The 17,987-nt window shown below is 42.8% G+C and overlaps 2 protein-coding genes across 3 annotated transcripts; one reads left to right on the top strand and one right to left on the bottom strand.

The window, feature by feature from the left end:
* The first annotated feature begins 1,024 nt into the window (after window positions 1-1,024).
* On the top strand, window positions 1,025-8,702 carry LOC147228113 (protein GPR108-like). Of its 2 annotated transcripts, none has more exons than XR_015106893.1 (18): window positions 1,025-1,357; window positions 1,593-1,712; window positions 2,934-2,984; window positions 3,117-3,208; window positions 3,512-3,591; window positions 3,691-3,896; window positions 3,980-4,042; window positions 4,127-4,228; window positions 4,314-4,447; window positions 4,543-4,618; window positions 5,290-5,363; window positions 5,451-5,568; window positions 5,643-5,773; window positions 5,860-5,903; window positions 5,985-6,034; window positions 6,184-6,241; window positions 6,341-6,462; window positions 7,939-7,956. XR_015106893.1 is itself a non-coding variant. In XM_086156334.1 (18 exons), exons 1-18 carry the CDS (start codon window positions 1,262-1,264, stop codon window positions 8,021-8,023), a joined length of 1,728 nt encoding a protein of 575 aa, XP_086012460.1. In that variant the 5' UTR covers window positions 1,025-1,261; the 3' UTR covers window positions 8,024-8,702. The 2 variants fall into 2 exon arrangements, 1 of the variants encoding a protein (XP_086012460.1); XM_086156334.1 differs by having other exon boundaries at window positions 6,158-6,241; window positions 7,939-8,702.
* A 2,397-nt stretch (window positions 8,703-11,099) lies between these two features.
* On the bottom strand, window positions 11,100-17,140 carry LOC147228112 (ufm1-specific protease 2-like). The gene is made up of 12 exons (XM_086156335.1): window positions 17,046-17,140; window positions 16,737-16,824; window positions 15,690-15,873; window positions 15,529-15,595; window positions 14,666-14,820; window positions 14,391-14,583; window positions 13,387-13,533; window positions 13,138-13,302; window positions 12,951-13,075; window positions 12,779-12,855; window positions 11,460-11,584; window positions 11,100-11,351 (listed from the first exon to the last, which is right to left on the bottom strand). The coding sequence occupies exons 1-12, from the start codon at window positions 17,046-17,048 to the stop codon at window positions 11,265-11,267; spliced, it is 1,416 nt and encodes a 471-aa protein (XP_086012461.1). The 5' UTR covers window positions 17,049-17,140; the 3' UTR covers window positions 11,100-11,264.
* Between the last annotated feature and the right edge of the window lie 847 nt (window positions 17,141-17,987).

Below are 17,987 nucleotides of genomic sequence, written 5' to 3'. Positions count from 1 at the left end.
TTTGCTACCTCTATCTTTACCTTTCGCCGCACCTCCCTGAACTCCTGTCTGTTCTCTTCAGTCCTCTCAGTATCCCACTTCTTTTTCGCTAACCGCTTTCTCTGTATACACTCCTGCACTTCCTCATTCCACCACCAAGTCTCCTTATCTACTTTCCTTCCAGATGACACACCAAGTACTCTTCTACCTGTCTCCCTGATAACACTAGCTGTTGTTGTCCAATCATCTGGAAGCTCACCCTGACCACCCAGACCCTTTCTCAATTCCTCCCTGAAAACCATGCAACACTCCTCCCTTTTCAGATTACGAGTTTTTAATCCACCTGCAGAAAATTGTGACATTGCGGGGTTTAAAGAAGAAATCTAAATGAGAAAAATAGAAAAATAAATGAGAAAGATTTTTGAAAGTGAAGGAGGAAACACCAAGCAAACTTTTTTTTACTTACTCAACTCCCATACTTTTAATTGGTGAATAAGCTTAACTCCCTGTGTAATAAAGATTTAATAAACAATTCTTATTTTTTCAATGTATTTCATTTATATTGTTTGAAAAAGTGTGCAATAATAAAATGTTTTTTTTTTAAATACACGTTGTGAATTTTTTTGTCGTATTTCCGCAGATGAAAAGGGTCGTAAACATATAACGTAAACTGGCCGAGTTTCCACGTGTCATGTGACAAGATGACGTGGAGGGTCAACGTAGCGACACTTTGTGCCGGAAGTTGGCATTGCGACGCCGGATCACCTGACACAGCTGCTTTAAAAAATAAAATAAAAAATTTAAAAGCGAAATTATTGATAAATCGTCCTTTCGGAAGCGGAGTTAAGAACAGCACCGCTCCTGATGATTTGCTCTTCGTTAAAAAAAAAGAGAAAATTCGGCTGTTGACTTGTCATGCGCTTTCAGTCAAAAACTACAAACGTCCATTTTTAACGCCCGGAAGTGCGCGGCGTATGACGTCCCGCGCTTCCGCTCCTCGCCGACTGTTTGCCTCCCCGACACCAGGAAGCGATCGTCGGCTAACAGTCAGCGAGTTGTTACCATCTGCGATGAGCCCCCGGGCGAACACGGAGGCGTGAAATCGAGTTAACGACCGCGATTTTACGATTCAGTTGCGGTTAAACGGTGCATTCTGACGACTTAGAGGATCCGCGTCGCCTTGTGAGACGTCCCCGGGAGACTGCGAGCCGCCCGGATAAGAACGGCCGCCTGCTAACGTTCGCAGTTTTGTTACCGTTAGCAAGTCGGTTGCTGCTCGACGATGGCGGCGGCGCGGAGGGGCGGCGTTGTGGCCGGTTTCCTCCTCCTGATCCTGCTGGCTGGATGCGGGGCGAGGAGACACAAGCTAACCCTGGCGGTAAGGCGAGATGTCCCGGGCGAAAAAGCCGATTTTTAGCTAGCTAGCAGCAATGCTATCAAGCTTGAGTTATGTATAGCTAGCTTGCTACGTATCCCAGTAACCGGGGGCTGGCTCACATTCAATGTTGTCATTGTGTTTCTTGTCATGAATGGCCATTTTATGCATTTAATTCACCGTAGCTTTTTAGGGCTCTTCTACCAACTCAAAATTGACTAATTCCTCCAATCCTCAGAATGAGATCCGCTACGTGGTCCACCTCAACACCTTCGGCTTTTATGCTAACGGGACTCTGGATGTTAGCCTGCATTCCCTTCGGCTGCCCGATCAGGTGGTGAACTACAGCGCCTACCCCGTAAGACATTTGTTGTTAACCCTCTTTGTTTCTACTTTCTTTTGTTTTTTCTTCGCATGAGTATTCTTGTGCTCCGGTGTATTTTTGAGATAGCCGCTAGTTATGTTGAGGTCTGTGCCAACAGGTGGAGGCAAAGACCTCTACTGTGGTTGTCATTAGAGCAGAGGCCGCCCACAACTATTTTAATTGAAGAATGTGTTTCAGTTGAAGAAGTATTTTGAAATCAGATAATGCCGACAAAAAAAAAACGTGTTTCTTTGAAGAAGGAAGTTGTGTCACATTTTATCACTAACAAAACTTTGTCCCGGTGTTAGCAGTCACTGTTGCAGTCAAGAAAGATTGTTTACACTCATGTACGCCACTGAGATTGCTACATTTTCCCCTCAAAATCCATAAACTCTGAATGACCCATAGATTTAACTTGTAACTATTTAACAGAAGGCTCCGATACTGATTTTCAGCACTCTCCATTGACAGTTCTCAGAGTGTTCACTGCATCATCTCCACCGCTCCATCCTCTGGCTGTCTTGCTGATCTGCCGTCAGTGACGGGCGTCTAACGCCGTAGTTATTGTCCGCCATTTCCTGGAAAGAGTAATTCGGACTTGCTTCATTCATTGTGTCTGAATTACTCAATCGTCTGATATAATAAGGGGCTATTTAGACATCGCAAATGAATTCCTGTATATAAATTGACATTCCAAGCTCTAAAATCCTGCTTGGAGCGTTTGGCCCTGAAAGCCAGCGTCGGGGAATCACGTATTCATCACAACACAGTTATTATTTACCACCATCCCGTAATAGTCTCAGGGCCGATCATATCAAAAGCACAGACAAACCAATTTTTCCTGTTGCTTGAGGTTCTTTTTATTCATCATTTTCTCCTTTCAGCTGAACTTTGTCCTTACCTGTTCACATGGAAGGGCTCACAGTGAGGCTCTGGAGATCTTGAGAAACCCGGTTTCTCAGCTAAAGGGGATCGATTTTTGTTGTTTGTTTGTTTGGCTGGTTGTCGCTTTGCACTTCGAGCAGCACGAGAGAGAAACCATCTGGCGAAATTTGTCACCGAAACGACAGCGAGACCACTAACTGGACACACTCAGTTTATCCATCAGTAGCAAACCCGAGCAAATATCGGACAGACGCGCACACACCTCTCATTTATGAACGTGTGTATCATGTATTCACCTGCTTTCTAACCCATTATCACCCCTGTGTTCAGGTGGGCTTCACCCTCTCCAGGTCCCGTGTGAGCGGAGTCCTGTCCTACACGGTGAGTGGAGCTGGGGTGTGACGATGGACGCCGCCCTCCCGGCACACGGCTTCGTGATTTGAGATCGAGGTCAGATAGGTTTCGGCAACCTCGTTGGAAACCTGACCGACCGTCCTCTTTCCTCTGCTCCAGGCAGAGGAGACCAACACCTGCCCGCTTTCCCTCAAGAATTCAACTGACAACGAGCCGCTGATCCTCTTTCTGATCGACATCGAGCACGAGAGGTGTGTGTGTGCGCTTCGCGCTCGAGTTGAGATGTTTTATACAGGACTGTCTCAGAAAAAAAAATGAAAAAAAAAACCCAAAAATGACCTTTTCATGATTTTTGAGTAAAGCCATAATCAGCAATATTGAAATAATAAAAGGCGTGCAATATTTCAGTTGATTTGTAATGAATCCAGAATGTATGACATTTTTGTTTTTGTAATTGCATCACAGAAGATAAAGAACTTTATCACAATATTCTAATTTTCGGAGTCAGTCCTGTATATGTAGCGTTCGGGCTATTAACCGTGTTGTTTTTGTAGCGTCAATGTGACGGCCCTCGGAGCCCAGGACAACATCTTGATAGTGAAGTTAAAGGAGGAGACGGCGGCCAAAGACAAAGGTCAGTGTGTGAATCATTAACTGCCGCCCCTCCATTTGGGAACTCCAGAGTTTAATCATCTTTCTCGATATAATTGAAGTTTCTCCATTTCTTTCCTAGGTCCGAGGCAAAGCAGGGAGGCTCCGGCCGACGGTGCCGTCGTGGCGGACACGAAGAAGGAGGCGGTGGATGACGAGACCGCCAACAAACCCGTCGACACAGCGGGCAAAGATGGAGAGAGCGGCGACCCCAAGCAGGAAGGTCAGACCCAAGACAAGACCAAGCCCGCCGTGGAAGCGACCAAACCGGAGGAGAGCGAGATCCAGGTGAGACGGCGTCTTCTCCTCGCCTTTCCAGTTTTCAGTCTGTGCTCTGGAACGTCGCCATCTGACATCCTGCTCTCCTGCAGCTCCTGAAGACCAAGCAGGTGACTCTGGCCCTGCAGAAAGTCAACCGCACCTACGGCTTCCACGTGAGTACGGCCGGCGCAGAACCGCCGCCGCCGGCAGGGACGGGCAGCCAATCAGTGACGTCCTTCCACTTCTCCCCCCCGCAGTTCCAGCTGGTGATTGGCTCGCTGGCCGAGGGGCTGTACAACTTCAACTTCTACTACTGCCAGAACATTGAGCCTGGAATCGACCTCTCTTACTCTGTCACTGTGAGTGTGTGTGTGTGTGTGTGTGTGTGTGTGTGCGCGTGTGTGTGTGTGTGTGTGCGTGCACTCACTTGCATGTGTTCTGCAGGTGGAAATGACCGAGCACAACGTTGGCGGCTACTTGTCGGCAGCAGAAATCCCCCTGTCGCGCCTCTACCTGGGCATGGCTGGCGTGTTCTTCATCGCCGCCATGGTGTGGTTGTACACACTCATGAAGCACAGGTACACACACACACACACACACACAGGACTGAACGCGGGAATGAATTTCACGGGCTGAAAGCGGCGTCTGTGATCACCATCGTGTGTGTTTGCAGGTACAGCGTCTTTAAAATCCACTGGCTGATGGCGGCACTGGCCTTCACCAAGTCGGCCTCCCTGGTTTTCCACAGTGTGAGTGTGTCGCCGTGCACCCCCGCCTCTCTCTCACACACACACACACACACACACACACACGGATCGATTGACCGTGCATTTGATGATTTGTACGTGAGTTTCGGAACTTCCGCATTTAGACCTCGCAGGTAATTCCAGTATGTAAAATACAAAGCATATCTGTTCACCTCCAAGTGATGTCACAGCTCCCAATTCTGTTCCAGAAACCTTTTTTAGTTTTCCATTCCCACAGTCGGAGCAAAGTTCATCCGTGTTCTGCGCGGCGGGAACGATAACCACGGGCTATCCTCCGTGTCCCGGCGCCGCTTCGCCACGTGAAAAACCCCGCTAGCCGTTAGCTAACGCCAGATTAAAATATTGACTTCTCTCTATGAGCCCCTCAGCAGCACAGCAGGTCAGAAGAGCTTTGAAGGTCCATTTCTTGTTACTTATGTCCATGTTTACGAAAGCATCTGACCAGCGATACAATATTGTCTGCAACATGGCGCTCCGCAGTCGGCGAGAAGTATCCGCAGCAATGGACCAATGAAAAGGCCCTGCCTCAGGGTGGGAGCGGCGTTCCTGGTTCCGGTGCCATCTGATTGGTTTAGTTCCTGAAAAAGGTCCCGAGTGCTGCAAAAAGTTGCGATGTAATAACCTGAAGTGTCGCCTGACTTCCTGCGTTTCAGATCAACTATCACTTCATCAACACGTACGGCCATCCCATCGAGGGCTGGGCTGTCATGTATTACATCACACACCTGTAAGTTTGACCCGTGTGTGTGTGTGTGTGGGGGGGGGGGAGCGTTGCCATGGTAGTGTCTTGAGTCTCCTGTTACGTGACTTCCAGGCTGAAAGGGGCGCTGCTGTTCATCACGCTGGCTCTGATCGGCACCGGCTGGGCCTTCGTCAAATACATCCTATCCGACAAGGAAAAGAAGATCTTCATGATTGTCATACCGCTGCAGGTGTGTGTGTGCGTGCGTGTGTGTGCGTACCGGGACGGTTCATTTCCTGGTTGACCAGCTGGACCCCTCCGCAGGTCCTGGCCAACGTTGCCTACATCATCATCGAGTCCACGGAGGAAGGCTCCAGCGAGTACGCCATGTGGAAGGAGATCCTCTTCCTGGTGGACCTCATCTGCTGCGGAGCCATCCTCTTCCCTGTTGTCTGGTCAGTGTGTGTGTGTGTGTGTGTGTGTTTGCGTGCATGCATGTTGAGCCTGAACCGATCAATCATGTCCCCCCCCCCCCCTCCAGGTCCATCCGTCATCTCCAAGAGGCTTCCAACACCGACGGCAAAGGTGAAGGTCCCGACCTGCAGATGGTTTTTCGAGAGTTCTGCGGGTCACGGGTTTTTAAACGTTGCACTTTTCTCCTCCCAGCCGCCGTGAATCTGGAGAAGCTCAAGCTCTTCCGGCACTATTACGTGATGGTGAGCGTCGTCGGTTCTTCTCTTCTATCTGGCGAAAGCGCACGTTGACCGTGAACACGTCCAACGTCCCAAGCGGCACCCGTTGCTAATGCGGGCGTTTTGCGTCCCCCCCCCCCCCCTCAGATCGTGTGCTACATCTACTTCACCAGGATCATCGCCATTCTGCTCAAGGTCACCATGCCTTTCCAGTGGCAGTGGTGCTATGAGGTAAGACTACACACACATGCTGAGTAGACATCCTTCGCCCTGCAATGACCACCAGGAGAAGGTGCTGGAATTGAGTGTGTGTGTGTGTGTCCCCCGCAGTTTCTGGTGGAGGTGTCGACCCTGATCTTTTTCGTGCTGACGGGCTACAAGTTCCGGCCGGCGTCCAACAACCCCTACTTGCAGCTGCCCTTGGACGAGGACGACGTGGAGGCCGACGAAGTGTAAGGCAGTCTTCTCGTCCTCCGTGGTTAACGGGAAGGCGCGCACGTCGGGGTTCCGGCATCCCGTGTTTCACACCCGATCGGGCTTCCTGCTTTCAAATGAAGAGATAAGACATTTTTCGGACGAAAAGGTCCAAGAACCGTCCGGCTCAAATGCTCTTCCGGGGTTTAGCGTCCTGCGGAGGAAGCTTTTAGCGCCGCATTCCCGCCGGAAGTGAAGGGCCGCGGCTCTAAAACAAGAATAGGAAGACGGCACGGACAGTCTGGAGCAGGGGTGGGCAATTATTTTGGCTAGTGGGCCGCATGTCTTATTTCATTTTTATGCACGGGCCAACTCGGTACCATGTACAAATCGAACAAAATGAAAATTTCCTTACATTTTTTTGGCATTTTATTTCTTTTTTTTACTTTAAAATCATGAATGATCGTATAAATGTACCGACATTATTTTATATGTAATCATCCATACAAAATTGAAACAAAGGGGAAAAAATAAGGAGTTTCTAAATTCAATATTGATTGAAAATACTTCTTAAAATACCGTATTTTCACGACCATAAGGCGCACATAAAAGTCAAAGATTTTCTTCAAAACGTACGGCGCGCCCTATCGTTCAGTGCGCCTTGTGTGTGTGTGTGTGTGTGTGTGTTGAGTTACGCCACAATTTGCGAATGGATTGTAGATGCTCGGGCTTAACGTGTCCGCCGGCGCTGTTTGAGCTTTTGCAAAAGCCGGCACCGTTTCCGGCACGGAAAGTGACTCTGACGGTGAAGAAAGTATGTTTGATGGAGATTTAGCGCAGATGTTCAAATCAGAAACCGAGGATGAAGACTTCGATGGGTTTGATTGATGAGTTACTACTTTGTAATCAATACTTAAATAAAGCACAACCAAACTCAGTTTTGCTCCCGCTCTATTTTTAAATGCGATCTTAACATTGTGTTTACTCCCCTTGTCCTACGGGTCAAAAATGACCCATAAGACAATTTTTGTACCCTAGTGGTGTACGGCCCACATGGAAATATAAACAAAAAAGAAGTATCACTTTTTCTAATTATGGGGTCTCTAGGAAAAGTCATAAAATTTCAAGTTGGAAAAAAAATTGGTTAATGTGTGTTTTTTTTTACAGCTAAACATGATCGTGGGTCACTTTTGACCCGCAAGACCTCACAAGGGTTAAGTAAGGTGCGCCTTACGGTCGTGAAAATACGGTATTAAAAGAAAATAGTTTGGCGGGCCGTATAAAAAAGGGAAACGCGCCGTAAAATGCGCGTCTGGAGAGAAGTTCACCCGTGCCGTGCATGGAGAGAACAATAATGGGTTGAAGTGCGCCGCTTCACGGACGGTCTAGCTCTTGAAAAGATCCAAGGAACCGCAAAAAAGTTTCTTAGCGTCCTCCGGTGTCACGCAGGTCCGGGGAAGTGTTGTTCCCGGTTTGCGTTCCCACGCCTCTCCTCTTGTCTTTCCGCCGTCCAGAGTCACGGAGTCGGGGGCGCTGGAGGGCATCTCCAAAGTCAAGAAGACGTCAAACGGACGCGAACGCCAGAAGTCCACCTTGTGAGCGGGAGGCTTTCGACCAGCGCAGCAGCATCCCCGGCCCGACCGGCGCAAAGGGATTGGACATGGACCAAGACAACCCCCCCCACACACACACACACACACACACACACACAGCAGACACCCCCCCCCGAACCCCCACACAGCTGGTCCCTTTGGAACTGAAGTGGTTGCAGTGGTCCTGCCCACTGTCCGCCTATGCAACGACCCAAACCTGACTCGACCCTTGAGGCCCCGCGTTTCCCGGGAAACGAACCCCCCACCCCCGTCCCCGGGCCGGGGACGGGCCCGCTTCGGCCGGGAGGACAAGACGGACGGACGGACGGATGGATGGATGGATGGAGGAGGAGAAGGCCCATGTTCTTTATCATCTCTCTTTCTCTCTCTCTCCAAAGATAATTATAATTTTAGCTTTTTGGGGTGTGTTAATATAAGATATTTAAAAATGGTACTTCTGGATCAGCTGTACCTTCTTTCTGTCTCTCTTCGTGCGCGCACGTGAGAGAGATCAGATGACGCAAACTTTTTTTTTTTTTTTTTTTTATTTTTATGTTTTTTTTTTTTCAATCCCCAGGAATTTTCGGGCAGCGCGTGGGTCATCACGGTGTCACGTTTTTCTGATTTGATTTGTAAATGGAAACACGTCAGCGGTTGTATAGTTGAATATATTTGCTTATTGCTTATCGAGATGTTCTATTTCAGTATTACTGTATTTTTATTTTTTATTTTTTTTTTTTGTCGGAGAGATGACAGAGGCTCCGCTAACAGTCACAAACAGAACGCGTCTGTAACTAAGCGCTTGTGATCCAGGGGACGTTTTTTTTCGGGATCGTCTCAAGGTCAAGCGGCGACCTTCTCCCCCCCCCCCGGGCGCCGCCGCCGCCGCCACTCCGGGCCCAGGAAGTGACCTCCGTGACTCTTGCATTTGTCTGCTTTTGGTTTTTACCTTTCTGCTCTTGATGTGACACTTGTTTTAATAATAATTATGGACGAGTCAGACGCAAAGCGGGGAGTGGGGGCGGGGGGGGGATCGATGGCTTCCTGTAAATAATTCGCAGTTCCGCGGCGGAGGCACGCAACACTTTCACACAGTGACAACGGTTGCCGTTTGATTTTCCTCGACCCCGATCGAACGTTTTTACGTTGAGGAAACCCTTCTTTCGGCCACGGGCGGTTCCTTCGGACGGACGCCGCCGCTGGACGTGGACACTACTTCCTGCTTTTTACAGAAGGGGTTTGTGATGTCTGTGAAAAATCGTCAACAATAAAGCTGGTGTTCAGGAAAGGTTCACTCGCTGTCATCTCACTGTCTTTGCATTATCCCGCGTTTTTTTGAAAATATTTATATCTCGTAGCTTTCATTATTGTAAAAATTTTACGATGGTTTTCAGGACATCTTAGTAAATTCTTCACCGCTTAGAATTAGCATTTATCTAGGTAGAAGAAAATAAAAATAGCAGGTGGTGATGATGATGATGATGCATGTTTGGACAAAAAACTGAAGCCAGTGTGCGGGTGTTAAAATATACCAAGTTACGGAGCCAGGAAGTAGTTTGCGCCGCTAATCTAGGAAGTCGATCTAATTCCTGGCTGTACTTTTCATTAAATATGGCCTGATATCAATCTTCTCATAACCTGGTGGGAAAGATAGTGCCCTCTTTTATTCCTGTACTGGAGTCCTGCTGTACAAAGATGTGTATTGAGGACTGTGTGTGTGTGTGTGTGTGATGTCTGGAAACATCCCATTCGTTTTGTGGAATGTTGGTAAATATACCTGCTAATTCAAATCAAAAAGCCATCATTGCTTCACGTCCCGACAAACGAAAAGCAACATCCCATAATACCCGCCTATGGCTTTACTGAAAAGCGGTGGTCCTCACTTACCTAAGTACTCGGTTATCGCCGACCGAGTTACGACAGGCTTTGTGATAATACTAAAATTATTATGTATTGTATGTGCTTATAATTGATTATATCTTATTGATTATATCTTATTTTGGTCTGGGGGCCACATACGGCCTAATATGACGTCAAGGGGGCCGGACCAGTAAAATAATTACCTAGAAGTAACACTAAGTCCAAATTTTTCCTTTGTTTTAGTGTAAAGAAAGTTAACAGGTAAATTATAAAAATCTTTATATGCAATGAACTGTTCCTCTTAAAAATAATGACAAATTAACATTAAAAATTAATATCTAATGGCATAATTTACCACTAGAATTTATTAGAAAATTGATTGGTAGTATGTATAAAGATGAGATATGATGTTTACAAGGCTAATGGTGGCTATTCTGATTATTTAATAAATATTTTTAATTTTGCTGTTTTTTTTGCTATTGTTTTTGTGTTTTTTTTATAGAGAAAAGAAAAGATTGTTTTAACAATGTCACTGGCCTTTTTTTTTTCATCAAAAAATCATTGTTTTCAAATTTTGAAGCAAAAAATATATTGCAAATACATTGGTTTTTTTTTTTTTGTTTTTTTAAACCCACTGTATAAAACCTCCCGATGCGTGTGAGAAAAAAACACAAAGATTTGATTTCAGGCAGGGGGTCACAAAATATTGTTCCGAGGGCAACAAGTCTGAGACACCTGTCTTATATTCATGCAAATATTAGCCGTAAAGGAAAAAAAAGGTAAAAACCACAGTAAAAATGGTCGATATGTATGCAAATACTGTACGAAAGAAGCTGTGTTTCGCTTAATGACATCCCTTCATCTGAATGCTTGATGTTAAATTAAAATTAATTTTGAAAAAAAAAAAAAAATCAGAGCTCAGCTCTTTTTAAGAGCTCTTGTAAACTAAAATTCTAAAAAAAAATGTTTGTTGTGTTGAAAAAAAGAACAGGAAGACATATTGTTTATTAGTATAATATCAATTTTGTAAAGCTTATACAGTGACTGTAATTTTTGTCAAACAAAAATACAACATTAGGAAATAAAACCTGCAGAGGGTTAATAATCTAAAGGCGCGTCCCCTGAAATTTCAATTCGTCACCTGTTCAGAGGCTCAATTGTAAAAGCAGACGTGGTGTAATACGCGTTTAAAGTGTGTGTGTGTGTGTGTGCGAGTGCTATGATTCTGTTGTGTGGTATACTTAAAAAAAAAAAAAAAAAAAAAAACGAATACTCAAATCAGAAGACGTTCCATTTATTTCGGACTTTGTGAAAAACGTTGAAAACTGAAGGATCCCAAGTTGTCGACGAATATCAGATTTCACTCAGTTTGACCCAGAAGAGAAAACTCACAGCATCTTTGGCCTTTGAGGCAAACAAAGATTATAATACGCAGTTTGATCCCAGAACTCTGGTCCTTTCCATCCACACCAGCCCTGCGGGACATGACACTCAAACTCAAACATTGTCCGTAGTACATCTCATCAACACACACACACACACACACACACACCAGAACTCACACTCTTAATGTTGAAGCCCACCTTTTCTGTGATAACTTGTAAATCCTCCGCTCCGGTGTAATGCGGATCGAGGATGAGAAAGCGGATCTGGCCGGTGGTCTCACTCCATGCCACCCCGAGGATCGTGTGAGCTAAAACTCCACCTCCTGGGATAAAAATAATAAAGATTTAAATCACTCCTCAAATTGTAGAAGATGTTAAATTGTTAAAGATACTCTGCAGTGAGCCTAGTTCAACACCCAAAGAGCCATTTGGACATAGTTTCCAAGGAAAAGAAAACAACTGGGAGCCGCAAATAATTTTTTGACGTCTAAAATAAAGGTACCACTGTATATATTGCTTTTTATTACCTTTACACTTTGTATAAACAAGTGTGTAGTGTGTTGCTTATGAAATCCATAAAAGTGCTCCAGGGAAAATTAAATTTTAGCTTTGGGCTTTCAGAGTGTGTAGCGTAGCCTTGACCTGGATTTTAAAAATAAATTGGGAAAAAAAAAAACACAGTGTCAGTAAACAATAAAAAATAAATATTTGGAAAATATCTTCATAAATATTTATTTTAACCTGGTTAATGGGACTTCTACTCCTGCATTTCAAATCGGGGCTATAGCGGCTGGCGGGTATACCGGCTTCTGGGAATGTGACGTTCATTTCGAGCGGCGAAAAATAATAAATATCATTTTATTTTAATGAGATGAGATGAGATGAGATGAGAACAACTTTATTAATCCTGAAGGATATTCATAATAATATTTGTAATATAATAATATTTCAAGATCACAATAATCTTCCAACTTGGAACTAATATTAAAAAAAGGAACTAAAACAAATAAAATACACTTCAATTAAATATTTATAATTAATTTTCCTAAGCCACTCGGAGCCACGGGTTGCCGACAAGGTTCAAGTTAGCTGAAATGCTTCAAAAAGAAACCCTACTACACGTTTGGTGAATTTGAAATGTATTTTTTTTACACTGTAAAACACATTGTGTTTCTATCAAATTGTAGGAGTGTTTTTTTTTTAAGTAAATAATTAAATTATTTTAATTTTTTTTTATATAAATAAAATAAAATAAAAAATAAAATAAATAAATATATAATAAATATAAAAAAATAAATAAATAAATAAAATAAAAAATAAAATAAAATAAAAAAAAAAATAAAATAAAATAAATTTATTTTAATTAATTTAAAAAAAAAAAAAAAAAAAAAAAAAAGTAAATAAAAAAAAAATAAAAAGTAAAAAAAAAAAAATAAGTAAGTAAGTAAATAATCCTGTAAGGAATAAAAAAAAAAATGGATAAAAACAGGCAAAAATGCCCGGAAGTCTCAGCTCACCGATCATCACGGGAGTTCCCTCAGAAAGGAAGTGATTCGCCAGCTCTCTGCCTTTGGACACCAACTCCGAACCCCGGCTGAAGACGACAACCATTTATTGTTGGTCGAACATAAACAACAAACAGCGCCGACAAATCTGAATCGTAAGTCAAGCGGGCTCTGGACTACAAACCTCACAAACATGATCTTGGAAGTGATTCCGAGCAGTTGGTTCAGAACAGCCTGAACCTCAATGGATCCGATCCACTGGCGAGATCCGACAAAGGCCGGTTGTTTGTCTCCGACATCCACTAAAGCCTAGACGGGATAGATCGAAATTTTAGCATTACGATACATACCAAATATTACATTTGCACTACCTGTTGGATCTCCTTGTGCGTCGGCACGAGGCGCTCAACGTAGCCTTGCTGCCGGAACCAGGAACAGATGGTCTGGAGGGAGCGATATGCGCAGCCCCAGCCGTTGTCCTCCATGCGGTCCTGCATGTAGTGGTGATAACTGTAGGTCCCCTGGACTAGATACACCTGGAGAACACACATGTGCGAGTATTCATCATTTTAACATGTATATCCTTTGACAAGTTCATGCAAAGCTGAAGTCGTTTCTACCTTTCCGTTTTCCAGAGTTGGGTGGGTGAGAACCAGGTGAGGGTTGCGGAGGTATCCGTCTTTGTAGGGCTCATTGGGAAAGCGGTACGCGTTTGCCCTTCTAAAAAAGGGCCTGTCGTCCGGCAGGTCGTAGCGTTGATGCAACTCCTAGTTGGTGAGAAATCATATCTGAACCAAACAGGCCAATTTTTGAAGTTATCGTCATTTATCATGGAAGTGCGACACGGTGCGGTCATGCTCGGGAGTTTATTTGTTACGAACAGCAGATGAAAACATCCAGTTTGCATTGAACAGATGTCGGTTTAGTGCATTTAAATCAAATCCTTCAGATTGAGGAGAATCATTTCTCTGAAAAACTGTTATGTAAAGCCTCAAATTGGGAGAGAAATGGGTGAAAAAGTAGCAAAAATTAACGGTACAGTTGCATAACCTACCAAAAAAAAAATACAAAAAATAAATGAAAATAATTTCAGACTAAGGGAAATCAATTCTCGGAAAAACTGTTATGTAAAGCCTCAAAATTGGGAGAGTAAAGGCTTAAAAAGTGGCAAAAATTAACGGTGCAGTTGCATAACCTACAAGAAAATACAAAAAAATAAATAAAAATAATTTCAGTCAAAATGAGATTATTTCCTGAAGACTGGTTTTGAGAAACCCCGTCCTTAAAATTCTTAAAAAAAATGTTGGAAAAGGGCAAGAGACACTTTTCAAAAAAAAAAAAAAAAAAAAGTTTATAAAACCGGCACCTGTGGCTGGTTAAGTGATGCCGATCGTAGTTAACTAAGTAACTGCAGAAATCAGTTCCAATGGACAATAGCAATGGATAGAAATCTGATAAAAATTGCATAATGCTTTTGAACTATTGTATTTTTTAAATTTCTGTATTTGTGTACAAATTCTGACCGGTGACACTTTCAGTCTCAGCCAAGTGTGTGTGTGTGTGTGTGGGGGGGGGGGGGTTTAAATGCGCAGGTGAAATTTCCAACACATTTTTCTGCACAAACCTTGCGCTGAGTCTCTAGCTGACCATCGGGCAACCCGGAAGGAAAGACCGCAGTCACCAGTCCCTTCGGCTCCGGGAGGAGGAAGTGAAGCGATTGGGGAACCGGCACAATGGTTCCCTCCATGTAGCGCAAGGTCACTTTCTCCATCTCTGACAGCTGCCGGGTTAGTGCCTCCAACAGGTGTCCGCAGGCCCTGCAACCCCAGAGAGTGCATCTGTACACGAGTCTATTTGTTCCTTAGGGCGTTGCTAAACGCTCTTGACGTTGAGGCGTACTCTTCCAGGGTGTTTGTGGAACGTGTACGAACAACGCAATCCATGGGAAGAGTCGTCGACAGGAAATGGGATCTCTGAAGGGTCGTGCAGAGAACTGGGGCTGAGAGAGGACCCGGCCTTGTTGCCTCCATCATCAGGCGAAGGTTTATGACTCTCTAAACATACAAACACACCACATGTGTGTTATTGTTAATATCCTCAGTGTGTATTGAAAAATTGCAATGCATGGCAGAACTAGGGAAATAAATAGAATATAATTTTTATTTTGTATCATGGATTCTTCTTAATATTGAAAGTTGCAATGCACACCTGTATTATCTAATCTTTTTATACCATAAGTCCTTGCAGGTTTGATTTTTATTATTCTTACTACTTTCACGTCTTTCCGAGTACTGCCATGACTCACCTAAAAATAACTCAAAAAACGAACCGAGATTAGTATTTGTATTTCAGTTTTAGTGCTAACTTACTTAAAAACAAATAAGCGGCTTTAAAACCATAAAGAAATTGATAAACAGTTAGAAGAACGAGACAACAGATTGTATCAGAAAATAAGTGTCAATTATAAATGTTGAATGAAATGGTCAAATCTGTGTGATGAAAACAAGTTGACATTTTTTCAAAAGTATTTTAATAGATGGAGAATTAACATATTTTCACTAGACTGGAAACAATTTAGTTTATTAATTCAATTTTACGCCTAGGTAGGTATAATGATACATGTAAAATTAAAAAAAGAAGCCCTCTGAATAGCGTGATACAAATTCTAGTGTACAAGATTAATAAGAAATTATATTTCTGTATATTGTGCTCATGTTTTGAATTTCTTAATGTGCACAAAATAATGCAAGCTGTGTACGTACTGGTGCAGAACATTTCACATTTTTCTTTTTTGACAATCTCTTCCCGACACCGTCTTGATCTTCCGCCCTGAAAGACAGAAACAGATTTCACTAAGTGACTTTAAACTAAGTGAGAGAAACAAAAAATAATTGTCTTAGATACATTTATCAATGCAACTTACTGTATCCACTGATGTAAATCTTCACAGGGTGTATTGGGGGTTATTTCTTTTGGTGTTACATAAACACTTTTATTTGGCCAAATTATGACTGGACTGTCACACACAGCGAGGACACAGGAGTCAGACTGAACCTGAGTGCGGAGGGCCTCAAATGTTCTGGAGATCACATTTTTCATCAGAGCCTCTGTAAGATGACAGATTATTAGACATTTTGACAATCACTACACTGTAATTGCTTTCTGTTGCCGTGGTTTGAGTATGTTTGCCTTCATACAATACAATTTTACTATAAAGCAAGATAGGATTGTTGATAGCAACACTTGAAATCTGAGAAAAAGATCACCTTTTGACCTTTCACCTTTCAGATCGCTTTCAGAGTGATGTGAAAGCTGTGTGGCATGAGTTAGTGATATGATTAAGCGGACAGTAAATAATCTCATTGCTTTGCATCATATATTAAAAAACACTGTTCTTCTTTTTTTTAATTGCAACGCGCGGCCTTGATGTGTTGTGGTCGGAGAAATACAAGTTGGAGAGATAGATATCGTCAGCAGCACTGAACGTCAATGTCCATCCTTCCGCAACTTCATAACAAACTTACTTCCTTGTTTACAAACCACAGCTCCACGAACTGACCAATCAGAAGTGGAGAAACTCACACTAAGGGAAGAAGTGTGAAAATCCCCAAGGCATATTCACAGAAATAATATCAACTGCTTTCTAACCCTGCTGTACATATTTGACATGAAAATGTATAAATAATAAGAAGCAACATGAATGTACAAGGCTGCTATACCACAATGTATGAAAAAGATTAGCATACACTGCTAATCACTAGTTTGAGTATCTTGTTCTATAAATAGGTAGTGTTGGGTTGTTTTTCTTACAACATAATTCTCTTGCACTGAAGATTTGCTGCGGTACAATGACTAAGACATCACAAAGAGAGGAACTAAACTTTTGTAAATTGAATCTAACCCTTTTTAATTAAATCGGCTGTCTACCAACTGGAAGGCATTATGTCTGTGAGCACGGACATAACATTACCATCCGTGTTGTCCAGGAGACACTTGAACTCCAGCAGCCCTCTGACACGAAGGAGTCCCAAGGTGTCGGAGGGATTCGAGTCTCCAAACTATAAACAAAAGAAAATAAAAAATCAAGTAATTTGCTGCAAAAGGCGTCAGATTAATGCAATGTATCTACAGTGTTGGCAAGGTACAGATATTGTTGATATATGGTGGAGTTGGCAATTGCCTAGTGACAACCAGCACCATAGTCTAAATCAAGCTGAATGGAAAACAAAGTTGATATATATTATATTACATTATTATTTATATAAATCCAAAAATGTACCATCTTTACGTTCAATCCTTGGGAGTATAATATTGCAGACTAAACATCCGCTGAACACCAGGAGGCTGACATGTCTGTTTCCGAAAACAATCCACGTGTCTCATTCTTCATCATCCTATTGGTCAAAACTGATCACGTGCTTTTTGTGGCGTTCACTGTACCTCGGATTTTAGACAATCTGTTTCTTTTTTTAACTTCAATTTTTAAACACATCCGCCTGTGCGTTATATTGTTTATTCTCGCATGAAAATTAAAATGTGTATTTTAACATATGCTCGCTGTGTCTAAATTATCAACTAAAGTCCCATATATATGTTCCTTCTTATCTAACACCTTAATTTTTTATTTACATTTGAAGTAATTGTGATTCATTTTATAATCCATTAACCTTTTTTTTGCAGTTGTAGATCCATTGAACAATGGATGAATAAATGACTATTTTTTGTTGTTGTTATTTGTAGTTTGTGAATATCAACATGTGAAATATGAAGGGGATTACTTTGCTGTCATTGCTAAGTTTGGGTCTTTTACTGCTACTTTTAAAACTATGAATTATGTGCTGTTAGATGCATACAATATACATCTCCCTTTTTTTCATTTGCACACCCAGAGTTATTTGGCTCAAATTGCAACACACTCTATAACGATCTGTTGCAACAATGTTCATTAAAGTTCTGGCCCCGGGGGGAATAGCCTACCAGAGTATGCATTGTATAAGAAAACGGAGACAGAACACACTTAAGCATTGCAATGTCAATCAAGTGTATCTGCAATTTCAATTTGCTGTCTACTAGGGTGGAATGAGGCATGATATATCTAATTATTTTAGCATCAGTGCCCATGTGGCTCATCTTATGCAACATTGAAAAACATGCATCAGCATTGTTATATCATGTTTTTTTTTCTATATTTCACCCGTCTTCCACAGGGACAAATAGCAGC

Source organism: Fistularia commersonii, chromosome 12 (genome assembly GCF_037954325.1).
Source record: "Fistularia commersonii isolate RoL2024-O1a breed Wild chromosome 12, RoL_Fcom_v1.0, whole genome shotgun sequence".
Taxonomy (NCBI): Eukaryota; Metazoa; Chordata; class Actinopteri; order Syngnathiformes; family Fistulariidae; genus Fistularia; species Fistularia commersonii.
This window is presented reverse-complemented; position numbering and strand designations above follow the sequence as displayed.